A 20,096-nucleotide genomic window follows, 5' to 3' on the forward strand; every position below is an offset into this window, starting at 1 on the left:
TATAGGCACCTTTCATCAGTATAAGTTGGATTAGATATGTTATATGAGATACAATGAATCGTGTGGATAATTATTTTCTACACACAAAAGACAAACTACTGCACATAAAAAGTACAGGACTACTACACACACAAGAATTTGTGTTATACCGTAAAAGGTAACCCTTACTGTTTTGTAATTTAGGAAAATAAATCTCCCTAATAATATATTTTGTTATAAGAGATTATTATTTGTCTGGAAAACCTAAGAAAGAACCTGCAAGACACTTTACAAGAACATCACGTGACCCTTCTGAGGAAGGCTACAGGAAGTAGCCCAAACATGTGAAGGTAAAAGGCCACAGACCTGAATTTCTGAACTGGTTTACCAAAAAGAACCTTTGTGTAATAGTTTTAAAAAAATTTAATATATCATTATTTATATAGTCAGCTTGGGTTTGTTCACCTGTGCTAGTTTACTTTAATTGGTGGAGCTGAGCGGGGTCTACATGAAGCCCAGCACTAAGGGAAGTGATTCATCTGAAGGAAGCAGATAAAATCTCTGATTATCTCCAGAATTCTTTGACTTCCGTTTCACATTGTAATAGCAATTTAATGTTGTTTAGCTCAGGAGTTACATTAGTTATTTCTAACTCAAGAGTACACCTCGGAACATCTGATGAAAATTTAAATCTAGTACAGTGATTTTTTTAAACATTTTTTTACATTATAATGTTTATTTATAACTTCATAATAAAAATGTTCTCTTTACTGATGACTTTCAAGCTTCATGTCTTAAATGTTAGTCTGGGTAAATGTTCAAATGAGAACTAATATTTGAAGCCATGAAGGCAGATCACAGCGTTTCATCTTCGTATGATCACAGTATCACCGACAGGAACTGGACATACTACCATCCAAGTGCAGTGACAGGTGCAGGGATTTCATGTTCGTGCTAGCTTGTGGACACCAGGTGAGTTCTGATAGTTCTGGAGATAAGAAGAAAATTTTTATTATTAGGACCAAAAGAAATTTATATGTCTGACTAAAACAAGTTACTGTCCTGATCTGACTGAGGAACCTTTAGTTCTTACGTTTCTGTCTTAGTCTGTCCCTTCTGTATTTTAGTTTGCTTTCACTTCTTGCTTCTCTGCATCACGTGGTTATCAGCTGCTAAATGTCACACTGGCTCATCATTTGCAATTTTCTTCCTCAGTTTGAATCCTCCAGGTCTTCTTTTATTCATTACTAGATCATCCTCTAATATCTCCTTGTTTATCACTGTGTTACCCTAGATTTTCTTTGTCAGTTGCTCTGTAATGAGGTTTGTTATTGTGTACTGGTTCAAGTCTTTTGTTATCCTGCTACTGCTGTGCCCTTTATTTCTCTACATAAATCCTTGTTTCTAAATCTGCCTGTCTTGTAGTCCTGCATCTGGATCCTTCCACTTTCCTTCCAAAGATTTGGCAATTATGTGTTTGATGTGAAGAAATTCTAGCTTGCAAACAAGGAAAAAATACAAACAAACTCCAAGGGAGCAGGCTCTCACCCTCATGGCTGTAGATATCCAGGGCAGAAATCGTGACACCCTAGTGTAGACACCTGGTTTCTTGGGCATGGCACAGCCTGTTCCCCAGCTCACCACTCCAAGCAAACGATAACGAGTGGCCTTAGAGAGGCAGTCAGCTGCCACAAAAGGACCACCACTGTCTCCCTAAATCAACAGAGGATTACAGCTGGTCAGACTCAATAGAAATCAAACAAAAACTGGATCTAATTATATGCATTAACTAGAATTTCCCCTATTAGAAACTCAACAACATAAACATCATTGATTTATGTGCCAAAGTCATAAACATGCACCAACTCTGACCTGACAGGCATCAGTGCCACCTTTCTCATAGCCAGCACAGAACATAGTGGTGGTGATCTGGTTGTCATAGTAATCAGGAGCATTACAGACAGCATCACTGATTATGGGGACGTTTGCTTCCTGGAGGACGTCTGCTAGATGAGCTGTGAGTGTGTTTCATCAAAAAGAATTACAATAAAGACTGCGAAGGTTTTAGTTTCTTTGTTTTAGCTTTTCAGCACATTTTTAGCTTAAATATATATATATATAAAACACACCGATGCTGGTGTCAATGCACATGAAGCCAACAAACTGACAGAAAAATAGTAACTTTAGCAACAATGTCATCATCAAAAAATGAAAATTAGAAATAATAATAATAAGAGAACATCTGTAATGAAATGTGCACTCACCATAATATCCTACATTTCCCCAGCCTGTCACTGTTCCCATCTGTCCATCTATAAGTCTCTGGCCATATGCTGGCAGACAAACAGGCTGGATGTACTCTACAAGCACATGATGAAAAAATCAGAACACAACAACAATCAATCCATACATTTAATTAACACAAGAAATAACATACTTCACCACAATTTATTAACTCATTAATAACTCACTAATTTACCTATCACATAATCATCACAAGCATCGCTGTACATCTGTGATGCCACGGAGGGAAGCAGACAACACCCATGTCAGCAGGGAAATCTGATGATGGCTATCTTTCTAAACTCTAAACTCATGTCTAAAAAAGTGGGAGCATAGCATCTAAAAAAATAAACAAAAAAAAAACAACAGCCTGAATGCAAAGTACAATAAAATCTTACACTGTTACACAGTTATACAGTCAGCTTATCACCTTAATGTTTTACATGTCAGGCTGTCCAGTTGATGAATAACGGATTCTCCATTTTTCTGTCACTCAGTTTATTTTTATTGATCAGAATAAATTTTCACCACTCTGACAAATCCAGTATTTTGTTTAAGGTGAGACTTCCTGCTGTCATTTTCCCTACATTTCATGAATTTGTTCCTCTCTTACAGTTTTTCCTCAGTTGCTTTGGTACATTTTTCAGATCAGAATTGAAATTCTCAAAACTACCTGTTCAATCTTCACATCACACGGGTCACTTGTGTACATCAAGAAAAGCAGCTTCTCATTTCTTTGAACAAGTTGTAAATGCTTTGGGACATCCATGCAAATGATTATGTACAATACTCTGCTGTGTCCTACATTATCAATTGCTTATGTTTATCAAAATTTATTATAATGGGTTTCGGGTGAATAGTCTCACCCCCACAACATTTAGGCATTAGTTCACTGGATAAGTCTTTATATAAAAAAATGATTTGGTGCGTGGTTTTCTATGCCTGCAAGGTGAGGGCCCGTCTATCTGCATCTGGAGGGAGGGGGCTGTGAGGTTTATAAAATTTCTCATGACGTAGAGACGGCTCTATATCACAAAAAACAAAAACTGATTTTACCCAGTAGAGGGCGTCATGAGCCATTTTCTACCCACAAAATCCTGTTTTTGAAAAATACAAATTTTATCAACGTTTTAGGAGTTTTTCATCACAAGTAAGTAATATTGTGTTGTTTACAGCTCAAAAAACACATCTGGGTAAACTACCCCTTTAAATAAAATAAAAAAGAAAACATTTCCATTAGAAACATGACAGCACCTGGGTCCAACTGGACTCAAAGCAGTCTGACTAACACTTTATTATGATGTCCCATCTTGTTTGAATTCTTGCTTGTGTTGTTCTTACTCTCAAATGTAAGTCGCTTTGGATAAAAGCGTCTGCTAAATGATTGTAGAATAGAAAGAAATGATGAAAGAGTGAAGGGACTGCACTACCAGTATGTCCAGGTAAAAGATGCATGAGCATGTAGTAACTGTACCTCACAGCAAAGAGTACAACATTGTAGAGTGATATACAGTAAGTTTGACCGTTACACATTTGCTATGGCTGTAGAAAATAATATGCAATTTGTGCTGTTTATATTTGATGTATCTTACATTAGAAACATGTCATTTATGAAACATATTTAGTGTTTTCTGGATATAGCATATGATGGAACTGGAAGCAAGTAAACCTCACAACTTCATCTACATCTCATCAGCCACAGAGCTACAATTGATGTGCCAGACCAACAAGGCAGGAACGTAACCATGGGTGCTGCTATCTTTGAGAATGGTGTGCTAACGCTTATTCCCATTAATGGGCCTTACAATGCAGAGCGTTTTGTCACCTTTTTTGGATACTCTCTGAAGGGAACTCATCCCTGAACAGGGGAGAGAGGGGTCAGATTGGAGATGACTTGCCAAAGCGCGTCATAATTTGGGACAATGTCCATTTCCATCGCTCTAACATCTTCAACATCATCTGGTTTGCAACCGACAATAGGATGCTGATGAAGTTCCTCTCATCCTTCCCCATACCTTAACCCCAATGAGGACTTTTTTCTCAGCATGGAGATGGAAAGTATATGATTGCCAGAAACATATACAGATGACCCTTCTGGGGAATTTGTGGCCCGACAGGCAAGAAAATCAGGAGATGTAGGAAGACTGTAATTCCTGCATGTACTGTATGTACAGTGTTCCTTAAGGAGATTGTGCTCTGTTCACATATCTACTTTTGTTTTTTGTTTTTTTTTTTCTTTGTGCTATGCAGTGCTGTCTTTTCCTTTTCGTATCACAATAACATGGTCTGTCAACAAATTACATTACAAACAGTAAAAGTGTTACTGATTATAATGTAATTTTCTTTGTCTGTTTCATGCACTTAAAATGAACTGTTGTGCATTTCCTTCCTGTGTGCTGAGATTTAATGTCAATAAATTAACAGACGTTGCTTTGCTGGTTTTGTAGTTACACATGCCAAACACTAGATGTCAGACATCATCCACTGAGATGTGACAATATCCAGTAAACTGTGTCTGAAACTATAAAGAATAGTACAGTGTCACTGCTGTAACCACGTCAAGCCTCTTGGTATGACTATACATTCACAGCACGTTGTAAACATACCAGTGTGTGATAAAGAATAATCACACGTACATGCACAGACATTCAGTGTTTTTAAAAAAATGTAACTGCATGCTCTTGTGCCACTGCATGTCCTACCATTAAAAGTGAGAGGCTGGGTAAGGGCCAGTACAGCAATGTCTCTGCTGTTGTCGTCAATATTGGGGTCTACAAAGGGCAGGTAGCTGCTGTGGTAAACAATGGTCTTCACCTCCACCACGTTAGCATTGACTGGTTTATTATAGATGGAGCCCAGCAGTACACGCCAGTGACTAACAAAGCGATAGCGCCTGGCATGGGAGAAGTAGAAAAAAAAGAGACATTGTGATTGTCATGTCCATAAAAATGATAATAATAATTCCATAATAACCTAAACTTTCTTTAAAATACCTTCTCATATTCTCAATAATTAATACACAGTCACCAGTCCTATATAACTAATCCATCAGCTGTATCACTCACTCTGGAAAGCAGTGAGCTGCAGAAACAATCCAACGGTTTGAGATGATGGATCCTCCACACTGATGAACACCATCATACTGTAAACTGACCTGCCACGGCCAGCTACCCTGCCTTGCATCCACACCTCCTACTATACGGTCTGCTGCAAAACTCCGTCTGCCACAGTCTGCAAGGGAAAGTGAGGAATAAGAGGTGACATATATGAAAACATAAGCTTAAAATGTTAAAAACCAAACCAAATCTGAAAGATCTGCAGGGGTGTCTATGGAGAGAGAGAGAAAGAGAGAGCGCAAAAGAAATACATTTATGGAGAATAAAAGAATAATAATAGAATAAATAAATAATACTTTATTAATCCCTTCAGAGAGCCCTCAGGGAAATTTGGGTATAATTTGGGTATAATAATGAGTACAAGCTGAAAAAAGTAGGCACTGGAGGAAAAGTGTGGACCTATTGTACCCATTGTTATTTTGTCATTGAAGTAACATGAATGTTTGACTATGGATTACTTGTTACTGTATGGATACAGGTATAATTTATATAGTTTTATAAGGACATACTTTTGTGTGTAATATATTGAATATTCATTGATAATAACACTGTTTTTTGTTTGGACTAAAATGATTTAAAGAAAATTTTGATTATGTGTTTTGTTTTTCTTTCTTGTTTTCTTTTATTCTGTTTTAAAAAAAATTTATGTTTAATAATTGAGTGAGAATCTAGCGGAAAGAAAACTGCAAGCCAGGAAGAAAATAACAAATAAAAATAATAAGATGTAAAAATAATGCTGTGTACTGCTAGGAAGAATTACAATCCAGAATACAAACGTAGCCTAGAGGGTGGTGTACAGTATCAACATAGTATAAAGTGTGTCAGACATAATGAGAGCAGATTTTTAAATCTTACCCTGGCACAAAAGTGTGAGAACTTCCCTGCTCTCACAATCACTGAAACAAAGACAGACAGAGTTAGCCACAGCTTGACGGACGAAAGAAAAACATGCAAACTGAAGGCAGCGTTCAGCTTTCCTTGGTGTTAACGGAGTAGGTGAGTGAAACTAAAGACTGGAAAAGCATCTGAACTTATGATGTGAGATGGGGGTAGGCAAGTTTGGTTTTGGAGGTTTCCTTGTTTCGACACACCTGATTCAAATAAATAAGTTACTGTGCAAAGCTTGATAAGCCTTTTAATTTGAATTAGGTGTGTTAGAGCAGGGAAACATCCTGAACCTGCAGGACTGCAGCTCTCTAGGACCGCCCCCTGGTGTAAGACACATGTGGCGGGATAAACCACACAGGATGTTAGTTACCATGGAAACAATGAGTCCTTGATTTTCTTGCCATAGCTAAGTTCTTCCTGTCGGACACAGAAGAACTCTCCACCATCACCGCTGGCTTCTGGCACTGATGTGACTGAGTAATTTACCACACTGAAACACACACACACATACACACACTTTAGTCATGAATTATTTTATGTATGTATACTGCTGTATTTATCAGCTTCTCAGTTATTCCTAAGTTTTCTATAACTTGCTTAGAAAAAACTCTGACTCCATATGGGGTGGCTGCTACAACCACTGATGTCCACAATTTGTTAACCTGTATGTACTGAGGCTGGAGCTCCACCTCAGCCCAAAACTATGCATACACTATACTTTCTCTTGCTCAGCTGAGAATAACTTGCACCAACTTAGTTGGTGCAAATAATAATGGAAGGAAAAACTTTGATGGAGAAGAGCACAGAAACATTACTTTCACTGTTTAATGTCACAATTTGTACAATTTCTCAAAAAGCCAATCATATACCAAATGAGATCCAATGCTACAAATATGCTTTCCTAATACTGTGACTACCGGCAATTAAGTCTGTGCAATGATGAAAACGAATATGTTAAAACCATAATTATCTCACCTGACAAATCCAACTTCTTCACAGCTGATGCTAGCTAGAAGTTCATTGGCTGAGGAGGAACACACCTGGCGCCACCTCCTCTGAGCAGAGTCGAAAACTCTGAGACGTTGGTCAGGTGAATTTACCTGGACTTCATAGAGGCATACAGACAACTGTTACTTTTTTTTTAATTTAATGGAATAAAAGACAAACTCCGGATTAGCAGCACGCATTTCTAAAGGACCAATTGAGTTTGTATTTTTTATTATTAGAAAAATGTAAAACTAGTTAAAATTAAACACAAACAAAAATTTACTACAAAATCCCTAATCTGAAATCATCAGCATGTCCTCTAACTCACCATCATAGAGTCCCGTGTCTTCCTCCATTGTGCAAAATGTCACTACAGACGTGTAAAAAAAAAACAATTCAGTTAGATGGAAGAGTTTTTCATCATCTGACGGCATGACACTGTGTATAAACATCTAAAAACACCCAAAACAACAACAAAAATGCTCATTACATGTTTGACAAAAATATGTATTTATGGTGTATGTGAGGAAGTGATGTAGTCTGACCTACGGCCCAAACAGCAGCTCCAATGGCTCCAAGGGTCATCAATGTTACACATACCATGATCACCCGCCAGGGGGTCAGCACACAGGTCAAAGAGATCCCCCTGCTCCCTATATTCAGACACACATGCAGAGTATGTCATCATCGTAATGTTATACGCTCAGGCTAGTGGCAACAAGGATATGCATATGTGTTTTGGCATGTGCATTCAAACATTATATAACATACATGTACAGACAAACATTAAAATATCAACTAAAGAGTTTAGATTTAATTATAAATTTTCCTAATTTAATTATACATTTCCAGTAATGATACAAAAGCTCAGACTAATGATTGATTTGGGCTTTGCAAACAGCTGTTTTTAGCTCACTGGCCCAAAGTGAAGAGGTACACAGCTCATTTTCTGGAACAGACTATAAAGTACAAATGACTCTGATTTGATCAATAGTCTAAAGTCTAGCAGCCCATGTGCACATCCAGTTTGTAAGTGCTTGCACCTGCATGCAATGTTTTTTTTTCTCAGTGTGCCTCTTTCTACCCTGTTATAGGTGCTTTGAGGGGCACTCAGATAGGCTAACAACAAATTTATTTAAGCATGCCTGAGTTAGATATGTAAAACTGTTTTTAGAAAAAGTACAGTGTGAACTGTCAGCCTGCCATGAACGTGATTTTATCACTTAACGCAGGTCAGCTCTTTAAATTCCTACCAACGTCCATTTGCACAAGAAAACATTCCCATCATTAAGATTAGAGCAACAGCACAGACAATTGTCAGAGACCACCTCCCAATCATTAAATCATAGCTATAAATTTTGACTCTAGGTTTAGTAGTCACGCACTGTCTCCATCATTGTGTTAGGTGAACTTCTGGTATATGACAGAAAGAGACACTTGGACTTCTTTATGTTTCTTCAAACCTATCACAATAATTATTTTTCAGAATAATAATTTTGAACCAAAGCCAGTTAGTTATGATGTGGCACAGCTATATGTTCACTGTTTTTCATTACAACAATATTCTCTCTGATAAGCATTAATAGTGTGTTTAAGAAAATGTATGTAAAGATGTGTATATAAGACCCTGCAGGTGAATTTACTGGAGTTTAACACTCTTACTCCTGCAGCTCACCATCGAGTCCCCTGGATTTGATCTTTGGTAACTTTTTTCCCAAATAAAAAAAATCATATTTTTTGAAACCCCTAACATGTTATCACTTATGTGGCTGGTAAGAACAACCAGTTCATCCTTGCAAACAGCTATACTGGCAATCCTACTCTTCACTTTTTCAGATGCTTTATAGGAATACAGACATCCTTCAAGGTGATGTGCTCCTCTGTGTTGTTGAGAAAATGAGGAGAAAGGAATTAAAAGAAACAAACACAAATTAGAAAAGAGGTACGATTAGAGTGCATCCTCACTATTGTGTAAATGCGAAAAGGTAATTTTTATAGGAACATATAGGAACTTCACAGCAAGGTGAAGATAAACACATAAACTGCAAACTGAAGCCATGATTTATAACTTTAACTTGTAACTTTTGCACTTTTTACCACGTCTGGTTGTTTTTTTATAGCATACAACTGTATGTATTATTGCTAATATATTTTGCTTATGGGTCGCGGGTGAGCTGGAGCCTATCCCAGCATTTTAACAGGTGAGAGGCAGGGTACACCCTGGACAGGTCACCAGTCTGTCGCAGGGCCAACACAGACACCCGCGACCCATATGGAATAAGAGGTCAAGATAATGGATGGATGGATGGATGGATATTTTGCTTAAATTTGATTTATACTTTATGTAAGGGTATGTGAATTGCTTTGTTACATTGTGGTATACAAATACATTTCTGTACACCATCTAAATGTTTCTCAAAGAAACTTAAAAAGTCACTACATTAAAGTCAGGCAGCCGTGCACACTGGCCCTGTCCAAGCCTTGCAGCAGGGAAAGCTTTTTAAGGTTAATTAATCTAACCTTTGTGATTGATCAAGGTAACCTGTTTCAGAGATGTAGCAGGTAAGTAAAGTTAGGTACCCCTTTTAAGGCAGATTCAGTGGTCCATCATTGCTTATCTGGCTGTTTTTAATCACCAATAGCAATATAGATAAAAGACTTGCTCCCTTGTGTTTACATTTCTTTAATGGAAAATATGAGCTATTCCAGCTGACTTATACTCTTTCTCATTCTACTTCCCTGCAGTATCAAAATAATTTAATTTTCCCTGTCATTATTTTCCAATAATCTTTTAGCCTGTTGTCCGTGAGCAAAGCAGCAAATATATCTAAGCTCTAGGGGGGGTTGCTGTCTCCATCGCGTACTTAAAAGTGGCCTCTCATTGGTGTGTTAGCCAAAATTGATGCATGTAAAACAAAAAGGGATGGAAGCTGGGAACTGGTTCTGCATTTTTCGAAGTATTGTATGCCTCTCAAATGATCAATTCCTTCACTTCTTCTATCAATTTTTGCTGGTGTTAGTAAATGTTCACTGATGATGCATCAGCAATGTCATGGATTTAGAGTTCTCAAGTCTATATTAAATATAAGATCCACATATGGTACTTTTCTTCCATCTTCACACACCATCACACCACTAATTTGTTCTTCTCACAGTAAAACTAAAACTTATACAGCATAAGTAAAAAAGAAGAGACAGACATCACCAGTTTTGCCAACTTGGTGATTTACAGTCCTGTCATACAAAGATCTATGTCCTGCAGCAGAAACACCTCTCTTTACCTCTGATCTGCTGCTTGGTGAAAGGTAGCTGTGCTGGGAAGCAGCTTCAGCTTTGTTGTGCTTGCAGTGCATCATACAAGCCTGTGAACGGTATGACGAAATATTTGAGATATTTTTTCTAACTTTCTCTTTGGGACATCATAGTAAATGTTGATGTAGACAAAGTCACTAAACAGATGTTTCCTTAAATTATTTGGGTGGCATGTTTTTCAGATGATTTAGCAGTTATGATATCTGTAATTTACCAGAGTCAAATCAGTCTAGAAATGGTCACGGAGTGGCCGCGAGTTGATATGTGGTCTTAATCGTCTGGTTTTAGTCACAATTTTAGAGTTTCTCTTTGTGACAAGAAGTAACATAAAATATGTGAATGAACTTAAAAATTTTGGAATTTGCTGTATTCAGTTACTGTGTAAAAAATAAAAAAAAATATAAAGGGCTGGACACAGGTGAAGGCATGCTATAAACATTTCAAGCTGTTTGAGTCTTCTTTCATGGTTTCAGTTTTGTTTTTGTCTCCTGTTTTACTTTGTTTATTAATGCCTTGTCTCATTTCAGGCATCTTCGTTTTCTGCCATCCTGTAGTCAACATCAGCTACATCCTAATGTGTTTCACCTGGGTCATATTTTCCTTTTACCATAAAAGCCAAAGTAATTTTTTTTTCTCCTCTTTAAATGTTGACCAAGAGACCAAGAGCTGCTACATCTAACATTAGCACTCAAGCTTTATTTATTAAAAGCAGGTAAAAGTTATTTTCTGAGATGGGGGTTAAATTGTTGCTTGTTGATATTCTATCCTAATAGGTTAAGTAATTTATTCACATTATCTGTATTTAGTTGATAAAGACAATAAACTCAAAGCTAAGTCTAACTGAGTTGTTAGGCTGTATGCAGTTGTCTTACTACTAAAGACATGCTGAGTGTCTAAATACCTGTGGTTTGACTTTAAAAAAAAATCCTGTTATGAAGAATGGGCAAAAATCCCAGTGACTAGATGTGCCAAACTTGAAGACATTTCCCGGAGATTTGTAGCTGTAAATTTACAAAGATTTGACTGAATGCTTGTGTAAACACAAATTTTCTGTCTGTTGTCTTATTTCTTGTTTGTATTTTGTGTGATTTGCTCCTTTGTAGTGGTAGGGATATTATTTTCTGTTTAACTAAACCCCTATAAAAATCCATTTCAATTCCAGATTTTAAAGCAACAAAATAAGAAAAATACCAAAGAAATACTTTCTCAAGGTAATTTATACTGTGTGACTTTATGTCTATTTTCTGTTTACCCCATTGCATGAGACCAAAGACCAAATTCTTTTTGCCAGGAGGTGGCTGGAGCTACATTAAGTATGAGTGACCCCTGTTGAATCAAAGAAAACATTCACATGGGCAGTTTCCTTTCGCCATCTGTTTAACATTTTTTGTACTATTCTCCCACAATTAAAGGGAAAAAAGCCATAAAAAGTCGTTAAAAAAAACCAAAAAAAAAACATGAAATTCAGGCACAAAGCCATTTAGCACACACCAAGTCCGGATGTACAACAGCAAACGTTTTTCTCTGTGCCTTTGATGCTTGCACCTCAATTTGCTGTAGGAAATAATTCAAGGAATGACAAGAAACCAGTGTAATACAATGGCACTGGTTTGCCCCACAGTCTATCTTGCTGCCAAGGAAACATGATAGTTGTGTAGACCTGCTAGCCCAGTGACCTTACCTCTCTCTAACATCTCTTCCCTCCCATCACACCACAGGGTCTCCTTGGCCTACTGTACATCCACAATTACAGCCATCTCTTTTAAATCGTCCCATCTTTAAGCTCCTTTTGTATCAAACTCTTCCTAAATCCAGCCTCCTCTTTAAGCTTCAAGTCTTCTCCCCTCCCTTTTCTTCCCTCTTTTCTCTCCTAACAGCAAGTCATTCTAATAATGGTGTTTTTGTTAAACAATCTCTTTTAAGCTGGATTTATACTTGTGCAGCATCTGCATAGGGTCTGTTATGGTGTCACCGCTGTAAGCTCCACAGAGATCTGCGGAGACACCTCTTCCAGACCTGACTTGCAACCCTGTTATCAGCAAGGTTATGTGGAAGTACTCCCTTGTGATTGGTCAGTTTGTGATTACATGTATCCAGATTTCTTGCAGAATTTCTGCCTACCATACGCAGGCCCTCTTTTTTTACGTCATTTTAGAAAATACGGTCAGCCAAAGCACATCTCTGCAGAAGCACAAACAAAAGAAAGTGTATATGCAGGTGTGAGTTTCGGAAAGAGACAAAGAGAGGACTACTGACTGAGAGCAGACAGCAGCAGCAGTGCCCTTCACATCGCCTCTGTTACCTACCTTAAACTGAAAATACAGTGTTCCATCAACCTCACATTCAACAACCAACTTAGATTTACCAGGCAGTAATTATGAAAGCCAGCAAAAAGCCCCAGCATTACACAGCCAGCCATATGAAACAACAGACAAACTTCAAAGCTTCAGATCTTATTTCCCATGCAGGTGTTCAGTGGACTGAACTGACAGACAAACTACACAGACGGGCAACAGTTCCTGAAATATGAAATTATGTTACAGAGGGGCTAAGGGCAAAGCGCACCATATTTTTTTAAATTGTGGTATTGCCATATAATAATCGAATAATGCTTTGAGAATAAGCAACTGTATTTTCCTTAATGCAAATGCACGGTGATAGTAGCACTGAGTAATAGTTAGCACTGTTGCCTCACTGCAAGAAGAATCCCTTTATATATCTATTCTACATCCTTTCTACGTGCAACACTGGGCATGCAGGGTTCAGACCAAATGCCTAGCGGGGCATCATACTAGTGCGACAACAACAAACATGACACTACACATAACAATCAAGGCCAGTCAGCAACTTGTTTTTGTTCTGCTTGGCTTTTGGTTCTTTGTACCAATGATACATGCTGCATTGTATGACCAGACCTTACTGTTGTTGTAGGCATCTTTTTCCTACTATCTTTCCAACGTCCAACTGAACCATGAACTGAACAGCAACATTGTGCTTGTTTCACACTTGCATGGGCAGTGACGTTTTTCTGTCCACCAATCAACTGATTTTATTGTTAGATACCAGTACCTCCACCTTAACCATACCGTAGCAATGTCCTATGGACCTACAACTGAACGGGGTCCAGAAATGGTGCGGTATGGTTCGGTTGTATGGACCTCTTTTATAATAGAAACACACAAAGTAGCGTACCGGACCACACCTGCACCAACTGCTCAGTGGAAACAAGGCTTAAGAGTGAGTGCATGGTTGTTTGTTTTGTTTGTTTTCGTGTTGACCCTGTGATGGACAAACAACCTGTCCAGGGTGTATCCCGCGTCTTGAACCATGCTAGGATTATAACCAAAAGAAGCGAACACACATATTATCAGCAGGATGCTCAAGGTTTGTAGCTGTTCTTTTAGATTGAGATGGTCTTTTGCTGGATGTACCACAACCTTTCCTCCATATCTTAGTCCCAGCACATACACACTTACAATAGGTTAACAGGAACCTTTGGTCCCACCCACCTTGTTCCCAAAGTTGTTTTCTACCTGTACTGTTCTATTCCCCTGCACTGTACTCTTTCCATTCACATAGCAAGACAGAACAAGCAATCCTTTGTGTCCCCTACCTGAAACCCCTCCTTGTGTGGTATGTGTGTGTGTGTGTGTGTGTGTGTTTATCTGTGTGTGTGCGTGTGTGTGTGTGTGTGTGTGTGTGTGCGTGCGTGCGTGCGTGCGTGCGTGCGTGTGTGTGTGTGTGTGTGTGTGCGTGCGCGCGCGCGCGGGCGGGCGTGTTTGTGTGTTATTTTGTGTCCTGTGAGGCAGGATTCTTTTGAAATAATTGTGGTAAAACATACGAATTACCACTCTGCAATAGTAAAAGCAAATGAATTGTTTGGTGACCAAATATTGTACTTATATCATCGTTAGACTCTCCACACAGTTAAAAATAGAAACTATAAAGTCCTTGCTTGGTGTGTACAGATGTTGGTGGAAAATTATGTAAACTACAACAAAGAAGAGCTAATTAAGCTGCAAGCAAGACTGAGAAAGGCATGTTTATTTGTATAGCACATTTCAAGTACAAGACAATTCAACACCTTGAAAGTACTTGTAATTCAGAGAAGTAAATTTCAGAGTCTTTTTTTTGCCAAAGTCACACAAAGCTCAAAAGGAGATGAACCGATTTATGACATGACACCAGCTGAGATAAACTACATTTATCACATTGTGCAGCACTCCCAATCACACAAGTCAACTGGGAAAGAAGACTTGGACTTGGAGATGGCAAAAAATAATTAAAATTATGTGATCATACAAACCCAACTCTGCAGTTACAGATGGACCTAAATGCCTCTGTGAGGACTTGTCTGTTTATTGGACAGTCGTCTATATACAGTATATCATATACTTACTTCAGTATGTCTACCGGCCAAAGCCTAACTCACCTACTTTATGTTCACACAAGAGGGAGAGGCAGGGTACACCCTGGACAGGTTGAGTACTTTCTCTATGCTCTTAACAATAACAATGTAAAGTTTTTTTTTTTTTTTAGTTTTATTATAGTTATACATTTTACGTTTCATTTGTTTCATCCACACATTCTGTTGTTGGTTGTTTCTGTCTTCTCCAGTGAGTCACATGTTACTTAGTCTGTGAGATCTTGGGAGGGGTACCCTTGTATACTACGCCCACCCCACCCGCCACTTCCACTAACTGTAGCACCCCACTGCTGGTTAATAAGAAGCAGCTGTGGATCAAAGGCTGCAGTCCTCTGCCTCCTCAAACAAAACTGTAATATATATATATATATATATATATATATATATATATTACAGAATAAAATCATTTATTTTTGTTGTCCACAGCCATTATTTCTTAATTAACAGTCGTTCATCTAAAATTAACTTTGTCCATGGAATTTTTCAACAAAAATATAAGTTTGCCTAAATATTTTTTTAAGCTGAGCTCTTTGGTAAAAATACTTTTTAAGGAAACACAAAAGGTCAACCAGGTAGAAATGTTTTATGATACCCCTCTAAAACACTTATTAAAGATAATTTGAGTTACATTTGTGGATTTGATCAAATAATTTTAGCTCAAGTTTTCTTATGTCTTCATTCCAGAGTTTTTAACCATATCACACAATCTTCAGCAGCAGACAGTTTGCACGGTTGTCATGGGGATAGATGTGTTGACTAATAGTTGATCTGATTTCAGCCCATGCTGTGCAATGTTTACTAATGAGTTGACTAAAAATGCTCAACATGTCTAGACTGAAGTTTTTCTTCACAGCAACTTAACTTGTGTTCTTCTAGCATCTCTCACATTCTCACATTACAAATAAGATTAATATAAACTTGTCCATCAAACCAATCAGAGCTTGATTCAAATTAGATCCCATTTCAAAATTAAAAGAGCTTAAAGGGTTTTCATGATGGAAATTGAGGAATACCCCATAAGCTGGTTTAAAGCAGATAAATGCATGGTACAGTAAGAGAGGGATTGAGTAAGGCTAATAATAGGGGGAGAACTTCACATGTACACAAAGAGTTGAAGCCACAGCACAAGCTTTGACTAGTGCATGTTGGCATGGCAAAAAAGAAAAATAAACACAATCATGCTTTGAAATAGAAATGTATAAACATAAGTGACATCAGTGCACGAAGAAAAATTGTCTCTGTTTGTGTTTCTCTTCTGTACTTGTGCACACATCTGTGGTGTGTAAGCATGTCATAGCTAAGGTAAACAGTTTCTGAAAATAGGTGGTGACCAACTTGATCTGAACAAAACAAGCCACACCATATGTGCCACTCCTAAGCTTGACTGTTCTTTTCCTGCAATTACACACACCAAAAACCCAACGTGAGTCAATGCACTATGCGTGGACTACTTTTAGTCATGCAATAGTAACCTAATGTCTGGCTGACAATGTTCAGACACAAAGTAAATCACAGCAAGGACGCAGGGACCTAGCAGACGTGTTGACAAGAACAGGGGAAGATGTGGAAATTATCTTTTGGTTGAAACCAATTTTAACTGTGGAGAAACAACTGGCTTCATTGTGCTGGCGCTTCATTTGTATCTAATATAAGGTAAGTCACAATATTTTTTATAGATGTATGAGGTAATAACAACTAATGGTTGAATAGCTGTCACAAAAAATATTTAGACATGGGAGAATATTATCTTATCAATTCATAAGGTCAACATGGGATTTCAGAGCAATAGCAGTCTGTGAATGGTCAACATGTTTCTGTGCACACCACCAACAGAGATTATCAGATCATATAGGGCGTTTGTTCAAATAATTTAATCCGGATAAAAGCTATCCGGTTTTGGGAATCCCATTTTTAGGATGGAAGATCACTAAATAACTTTTATCCTGGTTGTTCAAAGCAACAATGGATTGGATCAACCTGATCCAGAATCCGTTTTTCAGGATTACCAAATCCAGTTAACCAGCATTTAAAATAATGTGGCCTTCTGGCTATGTGAAGAACAACAGGTATGGGGGTTATTTTAAGACAACACACAGCAATCATGAACCTCCACTTCTAAGTATGTAAAATTGTCTTTGTTTTGAATGTCTGGCGTCACCAGAGTTTTGTGATGTCAAAATAAATGATGTTTTCTTGGACTAAAATAAAGACTAAAATGCTCAAATTATAGTCGACTAAAACGTGTCTAAATAAAAACGGGATGAGGTTGACTAAACGTGATAAAAACTAACAAGCATGACTGAAACTGGACTAAAACTGAGACTAAATTTAAAAAAGGCTGATAAAATTAACACTACTTTTATGTATAACTGTATAACTTCCCATTGGAGCCACAACAAATATAAAACTAATCCGTTAACAACTATATTATGGATATTCTGGAAACGTCTTCACAAAGACGCAACGTCGCTCTCTGTTACCACAGTAAAAAGTTACTATTATTTGTTTAATTCTGAGGTTTAACCGCAGTTTCCTCCTAAAATCTGCCTTGTAATCCTACCCTCTGTTGGGATCAGGGAAATCCTGTTTTCTTGGATCAAAGTTATCCAGATCCTACTCAAAAGTTTTGAACAACACAAACTGAGGGTTTTAACCGGATAACAACCAGGATTGGATTACGTGATCCAATCCGATTTCGAAATTCTTCTTTCACTTTTGAACAACCCATTTTCAAAATTTGATCCAATCCGATAACTGAAATCCAATCAGATTACATTTGAACAACCATAGACATAAGAGCTTTCTGGTAAGAGATCTCATCTTTCCTTTCATAACAGCTTCATAAAACTCACAATAAACTCACTGGGAGCAATACAGCAGCAAAACATCCTGCCAGCACTTGAGCAACACACAGCTGTATCTGTTTCTAGAAAGATAAAGACAAGCATCCTTTGCATTGATTGTAATGGGGCTGTGTTGGAACAGGGAAGGAAAACCTGATATTTACAGTAACATGTTATTATGAGTTATGATGCCCTAGGGAGTTTGTTGTGGTTGCTGAAAATATGAACTTTGGTGTTTCGGTTTGTGACTGAAGATATTACTTTTTTGAAATTACAATTTATTTGATGCAAAAAAATATAGCAAACAAGGACAAGTACGGTATATGCTGTCCAAGATGAAAAATAAAATAAATTAAAAATAAATCCAGGAAACGTCAGACAGGCAGCTAAACAGTGCTGAAAAAGCCAGTTAATGGTTAACTGTAAAATGAGCTGACGTCTGTGTACCAGTACACAAAACAGGCAGAAATGAGCTGCAACATGACCCGCATAGCATTTTTAATCTGTTCATGTACAGCATGTTTGTGTTAGTCTGTCAGAGGACAGAAGCTGGATGAAAGAGAGCAAAAACGAGGGTGTATGTAACATGAGCACTCACCCATCTTCCCCTCTGTCACAACTTTCTCAGCATACATATCAGCACAGTAGGAAGAAGAGGGCAGCAGTAGACAATGATGAGGGTTGGTTACTTTCCTCCTCTGATCCCTTGGCAGCCCTTTTACCTGGTGATGTAATGTCAGCCGGTATTCAGAAAAATATTCCATATTTCTTTAATGCCGATTTTCTAATTACACAGACTGACAAAAAATATCTAAGTAATTTAGTTTAGTTAAATGGGAAGACAATAATTTAGCAATTTCTAAGAATACTCCTTGATATTCATAAAGATACATAAATAATTAAATAGTTTGGAAAGCTGATACTTTCTCTTTGTTTTCAGTTATTTCTTGTAAATACATACACATAAACTAAAGGCCTAGTCTTCCACATCTGTTAACAAGAACTCAAAGTGTAGATGACTATACTCAAGCAAGAATAATAACATCCCTTTACATGTTAAGTGACGGCCTATTCCTGATATTTCTGTCATAATAGAGGGAAACAAGCCCTCTCAAATCTACATTTAACTGGGTGATTAATCATGGACATGAAATCAAATCTGACCATTACAGACATGTTGCATGCTGTTTAATAACATTCAGACTCATTTTTATGTCTCTAAGCCAAGGCAGGGCCAGAGAGGTGCCATGACTAAAATCTGACTAGAACCAAGATACCACCCCAAGTAAACGATCAAATTCTCCCAAATATTCAAATTAAACTGACCTGGGTAAACCTCTCATTCCCAAGTGAAAGCAGCATGTATCTTCTTAATCATTATACAGCATTATCTCACTCATTACCTCTGTGCATAATAATATTTGTCTGTTTAAACTGTTTAAATTTTATGAAGATGTCATAAAACCATCAGATGTGCAAAGTTAAATGGCTAATAATACTTGAGAAAGTTTACCAGTTTTTCTTTTTTTTTTTACTAAAATCTAGACCCTTTTTTAAAAGTCAAGTTTACATTTCACACCCTTTTCCCAGTCTGTATCCCTGACAGGCCGCCTTATCAAAAATCTTCTAGACTCAGCCCTGCTCTGAAACTATTATTTCACCATATACATCGTTAATGGCACGACAAAAAGTCTCTAATTATAAACATAATGTATACTATTTGTATTGCTATATTTCCTGTGTTTACCTCCAAGGTAGGCTAATTATAACAATTTAAGACAGACAATAGAACCGCTTCAAAATACCAAAGTTATCATTTTTAAAGAACTAAAATTATTAAACAACTTAAATTCAGGTCCTTTCTTAGCAGCTTTCTTATTACTTTAATTAGACAAAAGAGTTTGCTAGCTACGTTAATTTGTTTTAGATTTACACGAGTTTCCTTCCAAAAGATGACTCACCTGTAGTTTGTTTGTTTGTTTGTTTGCTTGCTTGTTTAAACAGGTGGATCCTGGTTGTCGCCTTTAGACAATAATAAATTCTTCTAACATGCGCTATTTCAGTCTTAACACCACCACTGATGAATCCCGGTTTTTCACCTGTTTTTTCCTCTCTTCACAGGTTACTGACCCCAACAAAGAAAAATGAGAAAAAGGTGAACCAAAGTTTCCAGCCACGGTTTTATCCGTTTTTATCAACCAAAACCACCTGCGCCAGCTTCTACTTTAAAAGACAGCACCATTTGGAAGACTAAAGCGAATA

The 20,096-nt window shown here is 37.5% G+C and overlaps 1 protein-coding gene across 1 annotated transcript; it reads right to left on the reverse strand.

The window, feature by feature from the left end:
• Positions 1-552: 552 nt before the first annotated feature.
• On the reverse strand, positions 553-20,089 carry hpn (hepsin). Its single transcript, XM_041989071.1, has 13 exons — positions 19,796-20,089; positions 18,433-18,556; positions 7,799-7,906; positions 7,582-7,623; positions 7,242-7,371; positions 6,637-6,756; positions 6,234-6,274; positions 5,328-5,493; positions 4,965-5,155; positions 2,244-2,339; positions 1,852-1,994; positions 1,528-1,692; positions 553-967 (listed from the first exon to the last, which is right to left on the reverse strand). Exons 2-13 carry the CDS (start codon positions 18,467-18,469, stop codon positions 923-925), a joined length of 1,284 nt encoding a protein of 427 aa, XP_041845005.1. The 5' UTR covers positions 18,470-18,556; positions 19,796-20,089; the 3' UTR covers positions 553-922.
• Between the last annotated feature and the right edge of the window lie 7 nt (positions 20,090-20,096).

This window comes from Melanotaenia boesemani, chromosome 6 (assembly GCF_017639745.1).
Source record: "Melanotaenia boesemani isolate fMelBoe1 chromosome 6, fMelBoe1.pri, whole genome shotgun sequence".
In the NCBI taxonomy this organism is placed as follows: Eukaryota; Metazoa; Chordata; class Actinopteri; order Atheriniformes; family Melanotaeniidae; genus Melanotaenia; species Melanotaenia boesemani.